This window comes from Lepisma saccharinum, chromosome 8, assembly GCF_977018435.1.
Source record: "Lepisma saccharinum chromosome 8, izLepSacc3.1, whole genome shotgun sequence".
In the NCBI taxonomy this organism is placed as follows: Eukaryota; Metazoa; Arthropoda; class Insecta; order Zygentoma; family Lepismatidae; genus Lepisma; species Lepisma saccharinum.
Window position 1 is genome coordinate 11,757,288 of NC_139236.1, and position 24,321 is coordinate 11,781,608.

The 24,321-nt window shown below is 38.1% G+C and overlaps 1 protein-coding gene across 1 annotated transcript in view; it reads right to left on the reverse strand.

Moving 5' to 3' along the window:
- Window positions 1–24,321, reverse strand: part of LOC145991358 (sodium-coupled monocarboxylate transporter 1-like) — a 166,086-nt gene that overhangs the window by 79,576 nt on the left and 62,189 nt on the right. The window contains exon 5 of the mRNA XM_083127356.1: window positions 3,933–4,000. Within this exon, the coding sequence (XP_082983482.1) occupies window positions 3,933–4,000 (68 nt within the window). The remainder of the gene's footprint in view (window positions 1–3,932; window positions 4,001–24,321) is intronic.

Sequence of the window (24,321 nt, forward strand, 5' to 3'; positions counted from 1 at the left end):
AAACTCATTTTTGCGACTATTAATAACTTCCTTCCTTCTATCGACACTTATTTAAACTTCGGGCCTACTCGGGCCTAATTATCGCATATTCGGGCCTACTCGGACATACACGTCGAATGTTCGGGCTTACTCGTCGAATATACATGTCACTTGTTCGGAATTACTCATCGAACATACATGTCATCATGTTCGGGATTACACATCGAACCTACATGTCGCATGTTCGGGATTACTCATCGAACCTACATGTCGCATGTTCGGGATTACACATCGAACCTACATGTCGCCTTGTTCGGGATTACACATCGAACCTACATGTCGCATGTTCGGGATTACACATCGAACCTACATGTCGCATTTTCGGGATTACACATCGAACCTACATGTCGTAAAAGTTCGGAATTACTCGTCGAACCTACATGTCGCATGTTCGGGCGCCATCTTTTAATTAGCTCGACGTCGAATATTTATTTAACGTGCCTGACGTCATTCTGGTTCTACATTACAATGGTAATGTCAAACCCACAAAACAATTAAACAAATAAACAAAAGGCAATCATTAAGAACCTATTTACCTTTTGTCCCAGGGTAAGTGCCATCAGTTGGAGCCCAAGAGATTACATAGGGTAGAACAAATCACACCACAGGGTTAGTTCTATATATATACACTGTAATTTCTATAATAGAGCACATGCATAAACATTACATCATTGCCCCTTTCATTCTCACAGTCACACTCGCATTCATTTCTCGGCAATCCAATAGACATGAGTAATTAATACAATAATAGTTCGGCGGCATGTTTAAAGTTAGCTACATTAATTTAAACTGTTCTTAATTTGACATTTACTTTTGCATTTCCGGGAAAAACATGTTCCGGTCGGAGCTTCACCTGTACGACAAAACACTACTCCTTTTAAGTTGTTGTTGTTGAATGAATGTTAATCTATATATTGTTAATTTTGAGGTTAACAAGGATCACTGATATATAATTATATTGACAATTTATAGCGTCGTACAATCTGAATGTTAAATACTTTGGATGAATGGATAATTGAACGCTGTACGGTTTTACATGTTAAAAATATAGTTGATGCAATTTAATCACCGTAATAAGCAATGTCTTAGTAATGTTTACGTAATTAGCGAGTTCATTGGATGTCACGACGGGGCGAACGAAGCTTATCCATTTTCACGTCCATTCCGGCTTACCTTTGTCGGCTCTGACTGAAGTCCTCGTGGTGAAGTCGTGGATGTTTGCGGCGTGGTCAATAGATGGCTTCCGGGCGATAAGATAGGATCTCTGCATCTTCAAGGTGGCAACTGGGTCAGACGCCCCCCCAGCAGGGCCTTTCTCTGTCTCTACTCCATCTTGATAGTACACAGACACGTGCGAAATAACACAACACGGAACGGTGCGACACACAAAGCGGATACTTTAAGCGGGTGGTTCGCGAAAGATTGTGCACGATAACACGCCGAAGAAAATCTGAGTAAAAACTGGTGGTTTCCCTTCTCTGTGCGTCTATTTATTTGTTATTCAAAAGGTCTGTTACGGTACCCTCTCTGTCCAAGCGTTGCTAAATTGTCCTCAAGTCGTAGGCTCTTGTCCTGCTATCTTCGCCCGTATATTTGGAGTTCTTTGACCCTTCTCGAGCAGCACCTCGAATAGAGGTTAGCCAAAGACCAGGCCCATTGTAACCTGCACGTTCGTTCCGAAGACAGTGCCAGGGAGTCTGTAGCTATTGTTATCCAGTCTAGCTCTTTAACCTTTAATATCGGGCTTAATTTATCTCCTATCAAATTCTGCTTTGGGGATTTCGTCGATGATAATCTGCTGCTGGGCTGTCTTTAATTTCAGTTGAATCTGACCATTGGTAACAAAGTTGTATTTTTATATTTCTTTACCCGAGGCTCGGCCTCTTCTCTCGGGAAACAGGCTAGTCCTTCGCTCTCTGCCGTCCAAGTCCCGGTGAACAGCCACAATCCAATGCGTATTATTGCTTATTACGATGATTAATTGATTTACCTGATAATTAGCAAGATTTTATCGTTATATACAGAAGCGTCAGAAAGATTACAAAATTAATACAAAAGCCGAAATGCCGTTATAGCATTGTTGTACATAAGTAGTACTAAACCTAACATATTAACTAGTTAATCTGTTGTAAGTCAGAAGGTCAGTTTCCGTATTGGAACTTGCTAAATTCAATTTAAAAAAATGTAATTTACATTGACCTCAATCACTTAAGTTAAACTGAAAATTTGAAAATTTCCTTTTGATAGGAATATGTAGATGTAGATCAAATAGTGGATGTGTGTTTCTGTGTGAGGAATTACTTTAAGTTTAGCTTGTAGAAACGCTCATATGTTCTAGTATCTTGAACTAAAGCTGTACATTGAGCAGTTAGAGAAACTTGTAAATAAGTAAAGTAAACACAATTCAGATTGTAATGAACGACATGCATGAAATGAGTTGTTATTCCATTATAATATATTAGGAAAATAAATGTTCCATAAAGTAAAATGGCAATGATTCGAGAAATAAACAAATAGATATAAAACTATAATTTGTACGTAACTGTATTTTAAAGAATCAATAATAATGAAGAATTATACTTCATATGATATAATTGCGGACAATTTGACCACTCTGCAAACAAAGTAAAAAAGTTGTATATAATTGATGTAATAACAAAATATTAACGTGTACATTATAGGTTATATTTTTCAATTATTGGGAATTCATGTATTTTCTGATTTATTCAGTGAAATTCTCAAAAGTGTGTTTTGAGTTGCAAGGCTTGAAGAAATAATATATCGTTAGTAGCATGTACCACGCAGACATGTTTTTTTTATATTCGAAGATTTTCCATTATATTCTCCTCTTTCCAACCAGTTAAGGGGTGACGTGTGGTCAGCACGACAAACCACCAGCCGTTGGTGTAGGTTTTCATGTCCGGTTTACGCTACTCATTCGTAGCTCCTCAATTTCCTCACGATGTTGAGGAAACTCCCAACTTCCACCAGGTGACTCGTCTTGTAGCCCGAGCCCAAAGCCCGGCGCCTACTCTCGTTCTTGGCAAAGGAGAGTACACTTTGATTAGTGTAACATGTTTAGTAGTGCCGCTCATACTATATTGGTGTCAAACGTCATGCTTCCGAAACAATTTTCATACCAACTTTATAGATTAATAAAGGGAATACAGCCACCATTTTAAACCATGACGGATGTAGTGGTACTAGATCGGTGCATATTTCATATTCCTTGAAATTACTAAAAATGAATTGTCTAATTTACTGGGCTATTTCAATAATTTATATATTTTTAGATATTAACGTGGTGGTGGAATTCCAGTCAAGAGTGTGAGTTAGTTTTTCAATCATCTTCTAGAATTCATATTATAAGCATTTTTTTTTCTCGCGCATCCCTTTCGCATGGATTTTAGATATAGTGTGCTGGTCTTCATTCGAAACAATAAGTTCTATTCGAGATTGATTGTGACTTATAATGGAAAAAAAATAAGGATCGATATTGTACTTTCTTAGCTTACAATTTTAATTTCAAATAATGTTAATTAGTCTTCACAGCAGATGACAAAATAATTGAATCATACTTCACTGCCATACTTATCATACTCGTATTGTCTTTAAATAAGTAATATTAAATTCAATAACTAAATATCAGGTAAAGTGGTGAAGTAAAAAGTAATATAATAACGATTTGTTATTAACGCTAATATCTATAGCAACGTGAGTTTACAGAAATCGCAAAATCCACATGAAAGTATTGAAGGAAAGAATGGCGAGGGTAGGTTTCAGTTGGAACATTATTGACACGTAGTGTAATTTTGCACTTCACAAAATAATTAAATAAATAACACATAGACTTCAGAACATTCATTAGTGAAAGCGTCTAAACGTTTACTTACCAGTGCGGTATAAAATACGCATACTATGCAAAATATGCCAGCAACGAAATAGTGGTTCCATCCAGTCACTGAAAAATATTATAATTCTTTTTTTAAATCTGCAAACGAAAATGTATTTCAAAATAACTCTTTCCTTTGTATAATCTTTTTAACAATTCTACAAGGGCCGTTTTATATATTCTAATACTGCATTGTGGCTTACATATGTATGTGCATATCACTCTTTCTCTAAAATGTTAGTTTATTTAAGTATGGTGTATTTCACGTGAAATTTAATTTCTGTTTAAATAACAAGCCGAGCTATAATAATAAGTTCGCTGCTGTTTTAACACTAGTTGTAGTGCTGGTGTATCCCTCTGTCAGGCTGGTGCAAGGCAATGACGTTGAACCAAGTAGACGAATAGCGGTGTTCAAGTTAAGAAGATCCAACAAATGCCTGACTGCTACTTTAAACGTTCATTGGTTTAGTTAGCACGCACCACGTGACTATACACCACACATTACACCGCTCAGAACGTACGAGGGTTACTATTTATATTTTGAGCCTAACAATGAAAAAACAGGAATTTGGCATTGAAAACTGCTTTATTGTTTTTCGAAGTATTCTCCTTTATGGTCAATACACTTCTGCACGCAATTTATTCTTGACATTCGGGAACAAGAAGAAGTCATTGCTTGCCAAATCAGGACTGTACGGCGGATGACCCATCAATTCGATTTTTTGACTGTTCATAAAGTCGGTTGTTAGACGAGATGTGTGACAGCTGGCATTGTCTTGATGAAGAATGATCCGACGGCGTTTGTTTGTTTTCCGTATTTGACCGAAGAGCTCTGGCAAACAAATTGTTGTGTACCATTCAGAGTTGACCGTTCTACGTTCCTCTAAAGGCACAGTTGCCAGTTTTCCCGAAAAAACAGGCGACCATTTGTTTCGATGTGCTTCGAGCGCGAACAACTTTTGTTGGATTGGGTTCATCTTGAAACACCCATACAGTCGACTGCTGTTTACGTTCCGGCTCATATGCATATATCCATGATTCGTCACCTGTTACAATCTTATATACGTCTTTTGAAGCACCACGATTGTATTTATTGAGCATATGTTTGCACCAATTGACGCGAGCGTATTTTTGAGTTTTTGTCAAATTGTGTGGGATCCAACGAGAACATACCTTTCTCACAGCTAAATGATCATGTAATATTTTATATATGCTGGTGGAACTAATGCCTATGGTTGCCTCAATCTCACAGTATGTCACATGACGATCTTGCAATATTAGGTTTTGTACAGCATCAATGTTTTCTTGAACAACAACTGATTTTGGACGACCTTCGCGAATCTCGTCCGTGAGCGAATGGCGGCCACGATTAAATTCGTTATACCAGCGTTTCAGAGTGGCAAAGGACGGGGCTTCATCGCCAAATGTGGAAGTAAGTTGATCGATGCACTCTTGTCTTGATAATCCATGTCGAAAATCGTAAAAAATCATCGCACGAAAATGTTCACGAGTTAATTCCATTTTATTATTGTCGCGCAATCTCCATAACATAAACAACACAAATGAAGCTATTGACAAAACATTTGAAGTACGTTATGGTCAATAATGCCAGACGATTCCGTGCAAACGTCAAATCGCGCCTAACTTCAATCAGTGTTGCCAAGGCTCAAACTATAAATAGTGACCCTCGTAGTGCAAACGGTGCAGACACCAAAGAAGTAGACAAGTCGGTGTTACACCCCGTAACCAACTAGACTCGTGAGTGCAGAGATCCAAATTAAACGGTGCTATTATAACCGTAGACACTGAATTCAACGAACACGAACATTTTTGCGCATTCATAAGGATCAATAAACGAGAGGAAAGATGTAAGACTTCATATTCGAATGTGTGCTACGTTAGCTGATCCGCGAATCTCTATAAAATTGATGATTGCTAGCTCTGCATTCAAGAGTAGAAGCGTACCAAGTGGTTGGCGGAATGGGCAAAGGGCCCGAGGTCTCACACCTGAAGGAGCCCATCATCCCATTGGACATACACAAAATATTGTAATAAAGAGAATTAAAAAGATAGATAGAAACGGCTAAGAATAAGTTTAATTTGGCCCTTCCCCCCAAAAAGTTAAGACCCAAGTTAGATTCTGCCACCTTAAAATTAAGTCCGAAATTATGCCCTTGCTCTCATTAATATACTGAAGGAAGGTGCTGAATTCCAGGGCTTTTATTTAGACAGACCAACACTAAAAGTGAAAGAGAAGAAACCAAAAATAAACACAATTAAATTTTAAGGCCGAATAAAATACACTCTAGAAAAACTCCGGCAAAACGAAAATCTATAGAAGTGTTTGAGGATTTTTTCTCGTATTCCTGATAATTTGATTTCCAAAGAAAAGAAAATTAATATATGACGGATTCGGAATTTTCGTAAACTTGTACAAAATGCAATGAAATGAAAGAAATAAAATAGAAAGAAATACAAGAAAAGTCAAGTGATCACCTCCTCGTAATGCTCCCGGGAAAGATCTTGGCCGACTAATAGTCTCTTGCACAATGATAGTAAAGAGTTAACTTGGGCGCAAGTATATCTGACGGAAAACCTGGAAAGCGAGAGGGAAAACCTTCACCCTCCTTTATTTTCATCCCTGCATTCAAAGTTCCATATTTTTAACTTGCGCGGAAATGTTCGGCGCTTAACTGTCCCGAACCACCCGCAAATGATTATACTCTCCACAGCAATGGACTCTTAATATTATAACATTTTAATTAAATATCGCCAACTTCATAGAGAGAAACATAGCCACTATTTGATATCACAAAATGTATTACTGTAATACCCCCAAGATGTATTCTTTTAGAGCGTATAAGAAAAACATATGTTTTCATATTTTCTTACATTACTCCTTAATTCGTTCTTAAATGTATGAAATATTTCATGAAGAACAATTACACAATTTTACAAAACAAAGTGAGGTCAGCATAAGTTACTTTTCTTAAATTTACCTTATGAGCTCTAAAGTTAATTCGGAGAAGTTAATTTTCTACTTCTCATATATCGCAACAATCACAATGAACAATGATTACCTATAAGGAATTCGTAGATATACTATTTCAAACAAATTGTAATACACGATTCGGGTATTCAAATGTGACTATCACAACACTTTGATATCAATATGTGATGTTAAAAAGGTCGATAATATCAATAACCTGCTCCCTTGTTCTGGATAAATCCGTTTGTTTCAATGTGCTTGGAAAATAATTTCTACAAGCATATTTTTTAATGGTAATAACAATAGTGATAAATTTGGGATGCTTATTCTCATGTATGAACACGAACATGAACTATTAACACTCTTATGGGTAAAAAAGTGATTTGGAGTTGTTGGAATGGCAAGTAATCATTTAAAACGTATCATAAGAAAGCTGCTCTTTCAGCCCACCTTTCAGTTCATCATTAGATGTTAAATGAAACAGCACCCAGCATTAAACGTTTGTGTTCATTTAGGAAAAATACATTCAGATGATACAGGAAGTGATGGTACAGTGGGATCCATGAGTATTGCCGTGCAAATTGTCCATGACTATTTCCATTAATTTTTCTCTTACATCCCATGTGTTTTTAAGCGATGCATTTTTATGTGCGCTGGTGTAGAAGTTGTCAACGGCTTGTTTTGAGTTTTCTTTTAATTCTTGAAGCTCTTATTGGGGTCAAATAAAGTGCACGAACATGGTGATGGACAATTTGCACGGTAATACTCATGGATCTCACTGTACAGGCAATTGTTTTGAGTTTGGCCTATCGTACATTACTAGTTAAGATAATTTCACGAAGGGTGTGAATCGTTTGAGAAGGCATTTGGAGAAAGAATTTAATTGGTGCGATGATTTTCCTGTGCAAAAAAAGTATTTCCTTTATTTTCGTGTTGGAATCATGGATTAGGAATAACACAATAATTATCATACTTCAGGTCTGGTAAAATGATTACTTCATTTCTATGCATATGATACATTCATTTACATAACAATAAATATGAAAACAATGAAGTGACCTAAGTGAATATCCTATATCAAAAGTAGCTCGAAGTTTTCCAATTTCAAGTTATGCAATTGACGCGATATAGTAATGTATTGACCAAAAATTGAAATTTCATTTGTTAAAGAAATGTAATGCATCCTGAGGCTTAAACTCTCTTTTTAGACTTGCAATGTAAACTTAAATATTGATAACACAGGCCGCGAAATTGAAGTTATTGAAAAATACAAGAGACGTGTACGCTGAGTTTTATGTTATTGGGTGTGCTGATTTCGAAAATGACCTCCATTTTTTTCCATCACGTCAGGATTTTTTGTACAATCGATATCGATAATTTTGTTAAAATCCTATGTAAAAAGGAATTTTCACGAACAATTTTGCATGCACTATCTGGCAACAGTGGTTTTGATCCATTTAAATCTATGTAAAATCGATGCTTGGTGATGCAAATTGATTTATTAGCAATTGATTTTATTTTGTATAGGTTTAAATGGAAGAAAACCACTGTTGTCAGATCGGACGAGTCGCCTCTGGTCGAGAGAAAAACACAAAGTTCCCTTGCGTTTACACTTTTAACATCCCATTATGGTGAAGTTTCTAGAAAAAAAAGCACCATCGTATTATGTTCATTTGTGTTTATTAAGGTAACGTACATAAAATAGACGATTGACCATAAGGAGCAATGTATGTGTACATGAACGTTTGGTTTTGTTGTTTGTTCAGTTTACAATTTGTGTCAAACACAAACAAAGTTTATATTTAAGTACGTACCCCTTTGCATTTGAAACTACTTTTTGACGTTCTTCTTTTATGTGCAATCTCAGGCCTCTCTCGTGTTAACATCCAACAGTAGTCGGCGAGCATGTTCTTGTCCCATTGTCCTTGATATTTGCGCTCCATATCTTTAATATCTTGGTGGAACCTTTCACCCTGTTCTTCGCTGACTGCTCCTAAATTTTCGGGGAAATAGTCCACATGTGCTTGAAGGAAATGTAGTTTGACACTCATGGAGCAATCCAACGCTTGAAATTTGTCCAGCATATTCATAACAAGTGCTTTATAGTCAGGATCCTTGTAATTCCCCAGAAATTTACTGACCACATCTTTGAAGGCAACCCAAGCTTCTTTCTCCGTTGTTGTCATGCTAGTCTCAAAGTCTTTATCCTTCTTGAGCTTGCGGATATCTGGACCAATAAAGATTCCCTCTGTCAACTTGGTTGCAGATAAACCTGGAAACTTCTTGCACAGGTATTTGAAACAATCGCCATCTTTTGGAATAGCCTTGACAAATTGCTTCATTACACCTAATTTCATATGCAACGGGGGTAACAATACTCTTTTGGGTCAACTAAGCTGTTCCGAATCACATTCTTGGTGCCTGGTTCAAGATTTTGTCTTTTAGCCCATTCTTTCTTGACCCAATGTTGAGTCTTTGCACGGCTGTCTCACTCACAAACGAAACATGGGAACTTTGTATATCTGTCTTGTTGAACAAGAAGCATGGAGATAACTTTCAAATCACCGCAAATGGTCCAACCGTGGTCGGCATATTTTATTTCGTTGAGGACGAGAGCTAGGTTTTCATCGCGTTCTTGTAAATGTACCGAGTGTGCAACTGGTACAGATGCATACTGGCTTTCGTGATGAAGAAGGACAGCTTTCAGGCTCCTTGTCGATGAATCTATAAACAGCCTCCATTGATCTTTATCGTAGGTGATATTAAATTTGTTCATCAATCCGGGAACATCAGAACAATAGACCAGGTTCTCCGCTTCCTCAAAGTACTGAACAAAGTCCTTTTCTCGATTCCTGTACCAATAAAAAGTGGTTCCTTTGGCCAATAAATGTTTTTCTTTCAATCTGGAGCCCAACAATTCAGCTGCCTCTTTCGAAAGGCCCAGATCTCTAATCAGATCATTAAGTTCAACCTGAGAGAAGGGCTGAGGTGAATCGCCTCCAGAGGGCTTATATTCGGTATCGGAGCCTTGACCGTCTGGATGTTTCGAGTCTGAAGACTCTGAAGAGATGACTGGTAATTCAGTTGGAGGCAAAGGGACTAGCACATAAGGTCCATGAGGAACGGGGCGTATGGCCGATAGAATGTTCTCAGGATAAGAGATTAGCTTGTGATTTTTTCGGTTATACCCGCGGACATGGCAGACACAAAAGTAACAATCATCACAGTGGTTTCTCGGCTCCCTCCATGTCATAGGAATTCCAAAGCGTAAAGCAGTGTTCTTTCCGTTGAGCCATAAGCGTAGATCATTGAGACACTGCACACACACTTTATGAGGAGCCCACGATTTGTCCTGGTCTCCGAGTTTCATGCCAAAATACACAAGATAAAGTTTTCTTACATAGTTTGTAATGGTCAGGCAGGGAGGAAAGCTATTCCACGCCGAAACAACATATTTATGGTAAATGTTCATACAAATCCACTTACAATTAAATTTTTCAAGAAAACGTGACGTGATAGACATTTTTCTGTATTTTTTTCGAACTCAGCACGACAAAATACATAAAGTTCACCTATCACTTCCCTTGTATTTTTTTCATCGCAGGCCTGTGTAATTATTCACTTGAATAAGTTCCAAATTCATGTTATTAAAACTCATATTAGAAAATGAAAAATGCTATGTGTGTAAAAGAAAATTGAAAGTAGTTCAATACTTTGGGTTATAACCATGGGCGTATTTAATGTAGGGGGGTTCCAGGGGTCCAACCTCCTCCTTTAGGTTCAGTAAAATTACCAGATTACCTGTTCTATCAGCTTGTTCTTAAAAATCTCTTCGCACTTATTTTATTCTCCTACATTAGAGACGTTTAGGACGGGATACGGATGGGAAGAAAATTACGTAATTCCACACACCAAATGGGACTGCAGACCAAATGTCTGTAATTTCCTGATAGTTTCGGAATTTCTGCGATAAGAAACTGCATTGAAACTGTCAAAGCAGTTATATTTTTTTCCCTCGAGTCTCCATAAAGGATGTTGGTTTTTAAAAAAACAGTGCCAGAAAACCAGGGAAAGACCGTAACATTATCAAGTTCTCTGATACAAGATGGACAGAAAAGTATAAATTCTAAGTTGCGTGACTTGTGGAATTGTATTCACTAATTGAATCATTCCACCGAATAACGTTGTATGGCACATTTTGGAATAATCTGAGTTACCAGTGTGGAATCATTCTGTACCGAACATGACGGACATATACTGAAAGACTCGTTTCTCCATTGCCCAAGAGTTGGCACGAGTATGCTGGCAAACTGGTCTCTGAGCGGAAACACGCTGTATGTGCAAGCAAGATGGCAGACCGCATCGAAGTAACGTTATGTACTAGCGACGTGCATCGTATCAATAGAAGCAGAAAACGCAAACCAAACGTTTCTGAATGGAAGATCGTTAAAAGGAAGACATTGAGGGATGAAGGGAAAGCATGCACAAGTAAAAAAGGCAAGGAAGGTAAGTGAAATAACGCTGTATGGCCAAATGGAAATATAAAACGATTGCAGTAAACGGTAAGGTACATAAAACCTTTGCCTTCTGGCAGCACAGCTTGTACAGTATTTGGATTTTTGTCATGTATTATGCAATACTGGGTAATATGAATGTCTTATATGTAGAGATACAGGTTTGTAGTATGCAAAGACAAAAATTATGTTGTCACATCAGCATCTAGCCATTCGTTACATGCAAGATACACCATCCTAGATTACGCCATGTACAGGGTCAACGAAGTTAGTAATAAGATGTGTTTTATACAGCGTATATTGTTACACGTGTAGCTTGAATTGTATAATCTTCAAATATGCTGCATAAAGAAAAAATCTGCCGATGTACTTGTTGAGGCCAGTGTACATGAAGATGAATATGACAGCTGAACATCTTGCCCAGCAGTGCCTTGCTCGTCTAATGGTTAGCGTATCTGACTACCACGCTAGGGTTCCCAGGTTCGAATCCCAATGCTGTCATTTGCAGATGAGTGAAGTGTGTATTTTCGTGTAACTGAACAAATTATTTTTTTTCTTTTGGTTGAACCACTGGCATCAGAGTAACTTGCCAGAGTGAAGTGTGTGTTTTGGTGTAACCGATACATTTATTTTTTCAAGATATCCAGTTTTTTTCAATACAATTATATTTCGGTACTGTTACCGTACCTGCTGGTGTTCATTTAACCCATAGTGCTTCTGTACATACAGCGTTTTTCCACTGGATATATTTTTAGTGGCCTGCCATGCGGCTACAGGCCACAAACTGGCCACTCATAAGCTCGGATCTTGTCAAAAACATTGATACTGTTGATATGAACCTCACGGCTCATATCCATGTGCCGTTAATTATTCTGGATTATTTTATATTAGTTGGTTCTTACAATTTGTTTATTAATATTTCACATTTGTAATCTTTTATATTTCATAATTTCTGATAAATAGAAATATTATTACTAGACTTATAATCCACTAATATTTCCTTTATTGTAACAATAAGTGTAAACGGCCTAATGTAATAAACCATATGCTAATTTTCTGATCGAATCTCTAATATTGGATATGTAAATCTGCGTTCATTCACGGCAGAAAAATGTTTATGATTTAGATTGCATACATTTCGTTTAGCAACAATCGGAAGATCGAATCTGTTCTTCTTTTAAGTTTAATGTATTCAATAAGGTTCAAGTTGCAACGGGCAATGATTCGAGTTTAGTCTTTATTAACAGAGATGAATAATCGTTCCCCTTATACAATTTTATTTGGCTTTGCTGCAACGTGGAAATTAGTTAAACTTTGATATTGAGATTGTGAATATAGACATTGATGAGTATTTAGTTTTTGGAAATGTCGCGAGTCGCGCTGTGCAAATTACGTAATGCTTAACAAGTGAGCATCGATTGGAAAGGTATATAAGTAAATACGGAGCTTAGTTTGCACGCAGTCCATCAGCGTCGGCTCTACGATATAAACTTCTAATGACACTTGGAAATAAATATACCTGTATTTCGCCAATTATACTTCCAAATTTATAATGTTATGGGACGACAGGTTAGGATAGCCGAAATCCTTTGAGGTTAATGACGCCTGCCTATTGGACATGTATTGTCACTCTTGACCCATATATTCTCATTCTTACGGATAAATGACAGAATTTCAGATCTTCCAACTTTATTTTGGCCTTCTTCAAAATTTATTCAACGCCGACTTATTTGGGCAAGGAAGCAAGACTAGACATGTAATGCAATGTCTCTCGTTTTTCAATGGAAAATGTCATCATTGGCGTGTATCTTGATGCAATCTCTGCCTACTAACGTTTCTCGATCCCAATTACTCAGTGGAGCCCGTAGATTCTATTCTGCTTAAATCCTTCCCGTATTGACGTCGATATTCGTGACACATTTTGATCGCAATACTGTAAGAAGGGGCACGTACGAAAGTTTTTGTCTGATACTGAATGGTAGGCCGTAAGCTTCGTCTACGGTTGCAAAAAGGACAGGGTTCTCTTCCCTGGTACGGCTTCCTCCTAGCGACACACATACACACGTAACTATTCCCTGCACATATACATATTTGGATTTTTCCCATGGGGACATGCAGCAAATTAGAATTCTGGATTCATCTAATAGAATATTTACGAACACGAGATTCTGTATTTTTTTAAAATTAAGGATATTCATGGATTGTAAATTGTAAACTAGTGTAATGTAAGCTTTCGTATGAATTGGAAATAAACCATCTCCTGGATAAAAATGAATGAAAAGAGAGGTAAAAAGTAACCTCCCAGAAGATGCAGTTGCCAATCTTAAAATTTGAGAAGAGTCGTTCATTTATTTCATGATTCACAAACACCTCCCTTAAGTTCTCAATGCTTTATTCATCAAGCCTGTACCTGAGAGGGGTCAGAGTATCCCATTTAGCCGTCTGAGTTTTAGCCGAGGTGAAATTAGAACATAAGGCATTGGAAGACAGAAGCAGGCTAGGATTACCATAATTTGTAGACTGAAAGGTTATAGTAGAGAGTGAAATAATACACAGTTATATTTATATGAACATATATATACGCAGATGAATTGCGTCTTACATAAAGCTAAGGTCAACCCTCATGTGTGAATAAGCGCGTAACGGCCATAGAAAGTCTCGCAGGTAGGTAAGACGAGCAGAGCCGCGCTCGCTGTGAAAGAGGTTGAGTTGACAGTAGCGTCGAGACGTTCAGTTAAGCAGCTGCCGTGCGACCGATCAGCGGTTGTGCGTTTTTCTTCGCCTGTGCTTCATTGTCTACACGTTGGTAACGTGAGAGCCCGTAGTATATTTGGGTATACAAATTGACGAAGTGAGTAAGTGACGTCGCCTTGGCAATTGGCACTGCCATTGCATTTGTCGTGACACTGTGCTTGCATAATGTTTTATTTCTTCCCACTTGTATTGCAGTTACATACTACAATTTTTTTCCGTTTTCCTCGCATTCACTGAAATGTGTCATACAGCGTTATTCGGTGGAGTGCTTCAATTGTAGAAACTTTACGTTTCTCTGAACACAGTCAACACATTGAAAAATTGCAACAAACTATTCCAAAAATATGAAATGGCTATCCCTCATTCATTGGAACAGTGTGTCAAAATGTTGGATGTTCTGGTTGATATATTGGATTTTGAGAGCCTGATCTTACCTAGGCCTGCTATATGTCCCGGATTTTCCAGAACAATCCCGGATTGATATCATTTGTTTTGGTGTCTCCAGGAGATGCACAGATGTTCTGGATTGATTGATTTGCTTTATTTTACTTCGCTTTTTGTGCCACTTTTGGCTAATTTACGAAGATGGGGATGAGTGACGGTATGATGAAATTAAGGAATGGACACTCGCAAACATCTATGCCCAGGCCAGGCTTCAAACCCGAGACTCCTGGCGTTGTAGCGTGATGTGCTAGCCACCCCGCCACGGGGACCAGCACAAATGTTCTGGAATCGGGTGGTAAAGAAGAAATAATTAAGAGTATACTTTATTTATATATAAGTGCATAATATTGAAATGCTCATTTTACTAAACAATCTAACTGTACCATATGTGCAGAAAATAAATGCTCGGTTGGTGGTGGCGTTGCAAGCAAAACTTCAAAGATGAAAAATTTTGAGGTCAAATGTGTGACTCAACACCTCAAGTTTTTAAAACTAAGATATTCTCTTTTGTGTGAGTTGCATCCCAATAATGTATTCCATGAGGATCTCCATGGGTGGCATCAGGTAAAAAAAATGTATCGGTCTGGAAAAACAACTACATCTGAAAGAAAATAAGCGAAAAGAAATTCGCGTCGCCAGTAGTGAAACAATTCGAAAACGTACATGATAAGTAAATAAATACCTACCAATAGAAAGTGTAGGTGAGTGGAGACAGACGTAGCGGCCGAATTGCACTGTGCAAAGAACATATCATATTTGGCGGGGACTTTAATTGCGTCTCACAAGATCAACGTCCTGGTTTTGCTACATCAAATTCTCTACAAAAATTGGCGTCGGGTTTTAAATTTGTCGACGTTTGGACAGATAAACATTTCGGTAAGAGACATACATTAGAGACAATTGTGCGCCCCGCCATGATCGGTTCTATGTTACCCTATTACTGCGTCAGAAAGTAAATTCGATTTACCTCACACCTATATGTTATTCGGACCATCTATCGGTGGTAATGGCAATTAAAATAGATATCCCCCTAGTGTCTTGTGGATATGGTTACTAGAAACTGAATGCTTCCATTCTCTCAGATGATGATTTCAAACGAGAATTCCACGAGCAATGGAGAATTTGGGAGGCGCAACGCACGCGACATAGTGACATCATTCGTTGGTGGGACGAGTTTCTCAAACCGGCAGTAAAACGATTCTGTTTATGATATGGTAAATAGCGGTCCCATGACTGGAGTAATAAATATCATTTTTATTATCGCGTCTTGCGGGAACTAATAGAAGAAGCATCGGCAGAGCAACCGGTACACACAGAAATTATAAGTATACAAGCCATCATCCTACGCCTGACCGCTCACAAACGTCTAGGTGATAAAATTAGAAGTAGATTTCCCCATTTTGACCCCGAAGAATCTGTCTCGATCAGTCACATTCTACAAGAACGACAAAATTCTCAACTACAATTAGTGTTGCCCACGAGACGAGACGGGACGAGACTTTGGTCTGTCCAGTCCCGTCTCGTGAAAATGCTGTCTCGTCTCGTGTCTCGTCTCGAAAATATTCGTTTGTCCCGTCTCGTGTCCCGCCTCGAAGGGTTCTGTCTCGTCTCGTCCCGTCTCGTTTTGTCCCGTCTCGTCTCGTAAAAGTGATCCGGGATATCATGCCAACAAAAGTCAAAAGTAGCAGAAACACGAAATATTTTTTCCGGAAAGTGGGATAAAGCTCCAAATATTTTACCCATTGCGTGGTGAGAATAAATAAGGTTCGTTAATCATGAGGACATTAATGTTAAAAATGCAGTTTGTTGGTTACTGATTGCTAGCTATCTTATGAAATCTACCTTGTGGCTTTTCTCGCTTCATACAACTCAGAAATCAGAAATTTTTAGTTTTCCCGGCCCCCAAAGGACCCGCCGGGATGAGTGGGGCCCAGCACAGGTCTGCGGCAAAGCCTCGTCTTGTAAGCGTCCCCCTAAGGTTTGGGGTTCTCAGATTGAGTACCCCTCCCCTTCGGGGCCCTCCATGGCATGCGTGTTAGGGAATACCTAGAAAGCACACCTAGTGTGTATGTATCTAACGGTGTCTGCCTATGTGGCACTTACCGGAAGTATAATTAGAAGGCGAAAGTGAAGGCGAAGAAAGAAGAGAGGAAAGATACAAGAAGCTTTTTGCGTGACAGAGGAAAAAACCTGCCGCATTCATAAATTGGCAGTTAAAACCTCCAAATATAATTAATCGCAACATACGTGTGCGGGTATACTTTTACATTATTTACCCCAGGAAAAAAAACCCGAAGGAGGGGGGCAAAACCTGGGCACTACAGTGACAGTGAAGTTAGTATTATGGTGTCGTTTTAAAGGGTTTTGGTGGTTGTTGGTGCCAGATTGTTTACCACAGCGGGTTGCTTCTGGTCGGGATGGGTTGGGGTAGGTTTTGGTATGGGTTTTAGGGTTATACCTATGAAGAATGAATCTATTTATTTCAAGCTAAGTTGGGGGTGTTAGTGGGAAGAGTTTTTCTACATAATCAGCATCCGTTGTCTCGTCAAGTCGTGCCTGTAAAATAACTCCAGGTTTAAAGGTTTTTGGTTTTCGGTTTCTTCTATTGTTATCCTTCTTTCTGGATTCGTCTATGGTATCTGTAATATAGGATCTGCATGTGGGGTTAGTTTCATATAGTTATTTTATAATATGCAGTTGGTGTGGTTAGAACCCACCACTACCCCGGTTTCTCCCTGCTCTCACGACAAGCAAAAGTGCAAGGGGACATAGTGCAGTTTGTCGCCGGGGAGGGGGGGGGGTGGAATGCTTAACAGAGGTGTACATTTATTTCTGTCTATCCATTGTAGTACATTTATACCAAGTTTGTTAGAACCTGTCCCGTTTCCCGCGCTAGCGATCGCTCGACAGTTTTGGTGCCAATGAGAATCCAGAAAAAAGTCGTCTGCTGGGCAACGAGGAGCGAATGAAGCCAGAAGAGAGGAGCTTACGTAGACGTTGTTGCCACGTTGCGTATTTTAATTTTCTGCCTGGCTTTGGCTTTCCCCAGCACGGAGTTCAGGCGGTCTTCAGCAGCAACACCGCTTGGTTTATGCTAGAAAAGCCAGCGATCAGCTACCGCGGGAAGCCGGACAGGTTGGGACAAGTTGTAACAAACACGGTATAAGTGAGCAGTGGCGTGCCCAAAGGAGGGGGGGGGGGTTGGTAGGGGTTATAACCCCCCCTTTTGGTCCAGCATTCCTGAAAGAAAGAACGCCAAAGATAGGCAAATATGACAAAATGAAGGCTGACTACCAAGAAAAACTACACATAACCCCTCCCTTTCGAAAATCCTGGGCACGCTACTGTAAGTGAGTGCTCTTTTTCATTACTGCTATACCTTTTGGAAGTCTTGAAATGTTTTCCAATAGACCTTCTTTCTTTCTCAATGTCGAACTTCCGTGCACTATGAAAATGTACATTTTTTCTTTAAATTCTAAGCTTGGCGCTGGGGAGCAACAAAAAAGGTTTTAAATGTGTAGTACGAACACAAAAGACTATTTAAAATTTCAATATTTAGTATATTACAAATAGAAAGCATTTATTGTTCTTAATATTGTTAAACATCTTCTATGACATAAGTTTCAAAAAGTGTTTCTTTGTGATATTGTGCTGTTTCTTATGCTCAGCTTATGACGCACATACTTCTTTGTTTTCCCTTTAGCTTCTAAGTCCACCACCACCGCTTGATCTAATTTATCCTTCGGCAGGCACGCATCTAGAAATATATGTCGGGGGAGGGTGTCTGAGCCAAGTGTTTCAGAAAAAATGATAATAATAACATTAACGACAACAATTAAGCAAATGTTTAAATTAATGCATTAATATAATTCATAGGTCTATTCACTTGAATATGTAAATTAATCAATTCTTTTATTGTTATTGCATGACATGTTACATAGATGGTAGAAGAATAGTAATATAACAGCACAAATATTAGCTAATATCTAGCTTACGTGTAGTTAAGATCGTCAAAATCTGAATAAAAACAGCTGTCCTGGCAAGAAAATTAATGTCAAGAAAGGTGATGAATTGAATATTTGCTGAATAACAAAAAAATATGTTACATCCAGTTGACGAAAAATAAAGTTCCTGATTAATATTTTATGCTCATTATTATAAATAGTAGCGTACATAAAACTTCATTGATACTGTCATTCAAAGCAGTATGATCCCAATAGAATCCTTGTTTTCTAGTAAGTTCGGCAGGAATATGTAACCCTCGATTATGCTAAACAAACATATTTTTTGTTTAGCTAGAGCAAGGCCCCAGGAGGATGCAAGAAGCCTTTCCTGCAAAAGTGTATGTTTTACGAAGAGAAGAAACGTGACAAAACCACCACGTATGGAAGGCAAACCTGCATTAATTTTATATCGCACGTTTACAGAGCCGTGCCTCCTGAAGTTATAAAAATCCCAACTTCAATGATTCTTTTAGACATGCTATAGTTGAAAAAAATATGTTTAGATGGACCCAAAGTGCATCATTATCAGATTATGCATATAACGTGTTATTGGAATCAACATATTTGTGTAGATTGGGTGCCTCCCCGATGGCGTAGTAATAACGTCGAGGTCTTGTAATGAAGGGTCCTCGCGTCGATACTCAATGGAGGCACAAAGTGGATCGGATCGCACTTTAAACTGTAGGTCTGTTCGCGATTTAGCCTATTTGCGAATCAGGTGGACTTAAAAAAAAAAAACCAATATCAACCTTAATAATATTAGAATAAACTAATTCACCCGCAGGTAAGTCAAATTTCACATATCCTTCTTCATCCTCGTTCATAGACTTCCTGCAATACTCTTGTGTTGCATCCCACCAGGTGCGAAAAATGTGAAGTTATTATTTCCCCGTACTGCGTTATTTCTTTTCATAACAGTAAGGCTAAATTCTCGTTTTATCTGAACTTTTAAAAAATGTGCAAAATACGTCTCTATCTTTAAACAACTACCCTTTCCCATGTATGTGTAAAACAATCCCACTCTGTCTCAGAAAACCTCTTCCTAAGATCAAATGAAGGAAACAACTCTCAAGTCTCAACAATTATAAATTTTTGCTTAAATTTCCTATCATTTATACAAACAGTAGCACATATAACGTTCTTTGGTGCAACACTGTCAACAGCTAATGTTACTTTCCTCGTCCTAATAAATTTACTTCCAACCAGTGACGGCGCCAAGAAAATTTGACTGGGGGGGAGGCTGGGAACAAAATATTGTAAGGGGGCAGTCACATTAAAACGCCCGAAAACACTACATATATATATATACTTATATAATAATAATTATTATTATTAGAATTATTATTATATTCATGTATGGCGTGGTGCTATGCACAGGGGAGCACTTTACCTTTTTATCATGTATGGTGTTTTGTGTGTCGTTTATTTAGAGTGGACGTTTACAGCCTAAATTTACTTCTTGATTACGAGTTTACCTCCACATAATTCGTTTTAATAAAGACATTAATTCTTTTTTATTGGTAAGTTGCGTTGTCTCTAGTGGCCTATTTCAGTATTGAAAGACATTCATAATTTTATAATTCATCGTCTTTCTTGAGATGAAACTACTGATATAAATATTTAAGTTATAAGATAATAATATAAATGATGAAAATAATTCTTCTAAGAGTTTAATTTTCTTGCAAAATAAACGTGACATTGGAAGAAATTAGTCTTCTTAAGTATTAGAAACAATGTGAGGCACTTAGTGAAGTGCAATTCTCCTGTAGGAGAATTCTGCTCTAGGTGCTTTGGAGAACACATTGCGCACCTTTGGTACGTCCAGGACTTGACATTTCTTCTCAATGGCAAGAACAGCCAAATGAGGCAGTTTGCATCCAGCATCCTGTTTCGAGCAAGCCTTTTCAAAGATTTTAAGGACAACCATCTTCGTAACGCTGAAGAGTTTTGGGCAAAATTTGTGTTTCACCTTTCAGGGAAATGTTATCACAGGATAAAAAATCAGACAAAGGTTACAGTTATCTCAGAATTCAAGAAATATTCTGACGCTGGCAATACTTACTCTTACTCTACCACTCCATCGTATGTTTATGCTACACAATTACAGGCACGTATGGAGTTCGTGGGAAGAAGTTCTTCGATTTTGATATGTACGAGAAAGAGCGAACCTGCATCTAATGATTGAAGAGTGGCAAATCCTAATAAGCGTTCTTTTACCTGCCCGCGATATGTTTTGAATCGAATTTTAAGTGTAATTTGCATTTTAAGGTTCACGTTCAATACATTTCCAAATAATATCTCCTCATTAGCTTCAAGAGTATCGAAGAAATCCCCTTTGTTAAGGTTTGCCTCAGACTCATCATCTCGAAATTCAAGTCCCTGAATAGTAAGAAACCGCGATGAATCCACAATAACTGACATGCAGTGCCGGTTTTTCTCCGATCACCTTTGGTCCTGGGTTCGATACCCAGTGGAGGCACTTTAAACTATAAGTCCAGTCCAGATTAGCCTTACTGTGCATAAAGTGGACTTCAAACGCCAAATCAACCAACCAACCAAATCTTGAATCAACTTTGAATGTCTTTTAATACTTAGCGTTGTCACTAACGACCACGATAGAATAATTTGCCCGTACTACAGATGATGTCTTGTGGTCCTGAAAATATTCGTGATGGTTTAAAATCATTCACATTCAACACTTTTTCCCAGTTCTTAAAACTGGTTAAAACATAGGTTAATCTCGGCTATTACAGGACATAAATGAATGAGAAATCACCTATGCCCAGGTCGGCGCTCGAATCTTGGACGAAGCAAATTAATGTGTTAATCAAGTTGGTATTATAAGCAGGAAAGTGATATCATGCAGAATACATCACTTTGAAAAGGTGAAAATCGTCATACTCTTATAAATGAACTCTCTTATTATTCGATATTTAATTATTCATTTGGGGGGCCCGGGTGGGGAAGCGAAGTGTCTGACATGGGGCGTCCCCCTGCCCCCTCTCGTCACTGCTTCCAACCCTATAACAACTTCGCTGCTGATAGCCTCACCTTCGAAATAGAAGCTTGTGTGTCGGCGAATAATACAAAGGAGTTGTGTTCACTGTCCCTCTTTCATTCAAAGTCTGCCGTTTTCCTTTTCAGCTTTTCCTGCAAAACTTCCTGTCAGCAAGCAAACCAAATTACAGAATTTTTATTGCCCCTCCCTTGCATCAACTTTCATTCCTACTTTAGGCCCGGATTTATGGCACGTACCCACTACTGCAGGTCAACCTCGCCCTATGTTTGGTGTTTGCCCCCTGAAGCAACGGTGTCCATTGTTCAAAGCGAAACCTTTGTCAGTGGGGAACGGCGAAAAATAGTCTCGGAATACACCCTGGTCGTAAACAAGCTCCCGCCACCCTGACATTGCTGTCAGCTTTCCTCTGAAGTTCGATAAAACTACTTTGTGAAATGTGTTTAATAACGAGTGAAAATGAAGACAGTAGATACTACATGTATTTTGCTCATAAACTTGAAGGCTAAATTTACAGAATAAAAAGAACAGCTACAACATTCCTTCATCTGATTTACAGAAAGGCTAATCGCGACTGGACCCACAGTTTAAAATGGGGTTCAAATCACAATGTGCCTTCACCGGGTATCGAACCCGGGACACCTTGATTACAAGGCGAGGATGCTACCACTGTTCCCGGGGAGTCCCCTCATAGAACAAAGTTTCCTTCTACGACGATTAATCAGAACTTAGTGCAATTCCTTCATTTGTAATCTATTCTATATCAGCCTCAGTATTTCGTTATTACAATCCAAGGAATAGTATTCTCCTTAAATAAGAAATAAAGAAATAAAACATTGGAAATAATCTTCAAACGAATCCAACCACCTGCAGAATACCTGAGGGAAACAACAAGAATTTTCTCAACAAAGTAATATCCGAAATTTCCATAACATTCTAATAATTTCGTAACCCGTGCAAATAATCATGTGGTAAAATCTTGTCGTGGTTCCCTGTAAACACTAAAATCACCAAATCATTTCTTTCCATATTTCCCGTATTTTCTCCTCCTCTTTAGCTCTCAGCTGTTCGGAGTGGGATAATGCTAGATTATTTGTCCCTAATTATCTCCTCTCTTAGTCTTTCTTATATCTTGGACTCCTTAATAACTTTCCCAACAACTCCTTATCAATTTGTACTGCCATGGTTCCGACAATGGTTTTCCTACTTCCTAATAACATTCACTTCTGTACACCCTTTGATGTAAAAATTAAATAATAATAATAATAAACCCTATCCGTCGGTCCGTTTATCTTTCCAACCTATAAAGCTGAGACTATTTTTGCAAGATAAACCTCGGACGCACACATTCCACGATCTTTTGGCCCCTCCTTCCACCTTCTCTACCTGCCCTTTTACTTGATGTTATTCACAATTGTATTAGTATCTGGAGTACTATCGTAACATAAAGTTATTAACCTGGAATATTTTTTTTAAAAAAAAAATGGGGAGTAACGCTGTGTTTCGAAAGAGTATAGGAAATAAGTTTAGGTATTCATTCATGCCTCTCTAGAATAGTCTTCTTATTTTGACTTAATACACGCTTATCAACGTTTCTAATTGAAATATGTTACGACCTTACTTATTTTGTAACTTTGCAATTCCGTGTTAAACGAAAATTTGATATAGTGTTACCTCAAGTCATTGTTAATGTCCGTGATACTACATGTTGTGACGCAAATATGAACGCGCCAATCAAGGCGTTGTTGAACTAATGTATTAACCTTCCTGTAGCAATCTAATGAAGTCAGCTCGCTTAAGACAACGGGCATTTATTATGATGTAAATATAGATTTGCCAATCAAAGATTATCAATGTTTGATGAACTAACCTAATTGTAATTAAATAATGGCGGAACATTTAAATTTGTATAATTCCAAAATGTAAGATTTTATCAACGTTAAGGAAATAATTGTTAACTCAAATGAATATGTAAACTTTCTTTGTAAATTATTAATTGCCAAACTTTGTATTTTTCAAATATCTTTCTGTTGTAATTTGGAGTATTGTAATAAGAAATTACCTAAAGACAGGTGTTCGAGGCTGGAACTTTGGGTATAAATACGAAGTAGTTTGGTCCGTAAGGAGGTCTGTTCTGGTGTCAGTCTAGGAAGAAGTGAATAGGTGCAAGCCGCTCTTCTGTAAAACCTAGACTGGCCAAATAGGAACGGTCTAATCTAGGAAGAAGTGAATAGGTGTATGCCGCTCTTCTGTAAAACCTAGGTTAGCCGAATGGGATATAAGTTCCAATTTAGGAAGAAGTGAATAGGTGCAAGCCGCTCTTCTGTAAAACCTAGGTTTGGGCCACCCTAGTTTGACCTTTCCAGTAAGTTTGAAATTATCTATTAACAATTGATGTCCAAGTTCCAGTTATGAATTACCTAATCACTGGCTGTAAGTACTCAAGCAGTAAATAAACATTTCCTTAAAACTTCACGACGTTGGTTGGATTTGTTCTGCACCTACCCTGAAGATAGGTTTCAGTGTAGACCCTTAGAGCCTTAATGCTCCCGGCTATAGGAGTAAAGAGTGAGGAAAGTTACTAGGAACGTAACAAATATTTTATTCCAAGCAAACAAGTATTTGCAACTGATTAAAAATTTTGCTTTTATTTTTTCGAGACATTCGAG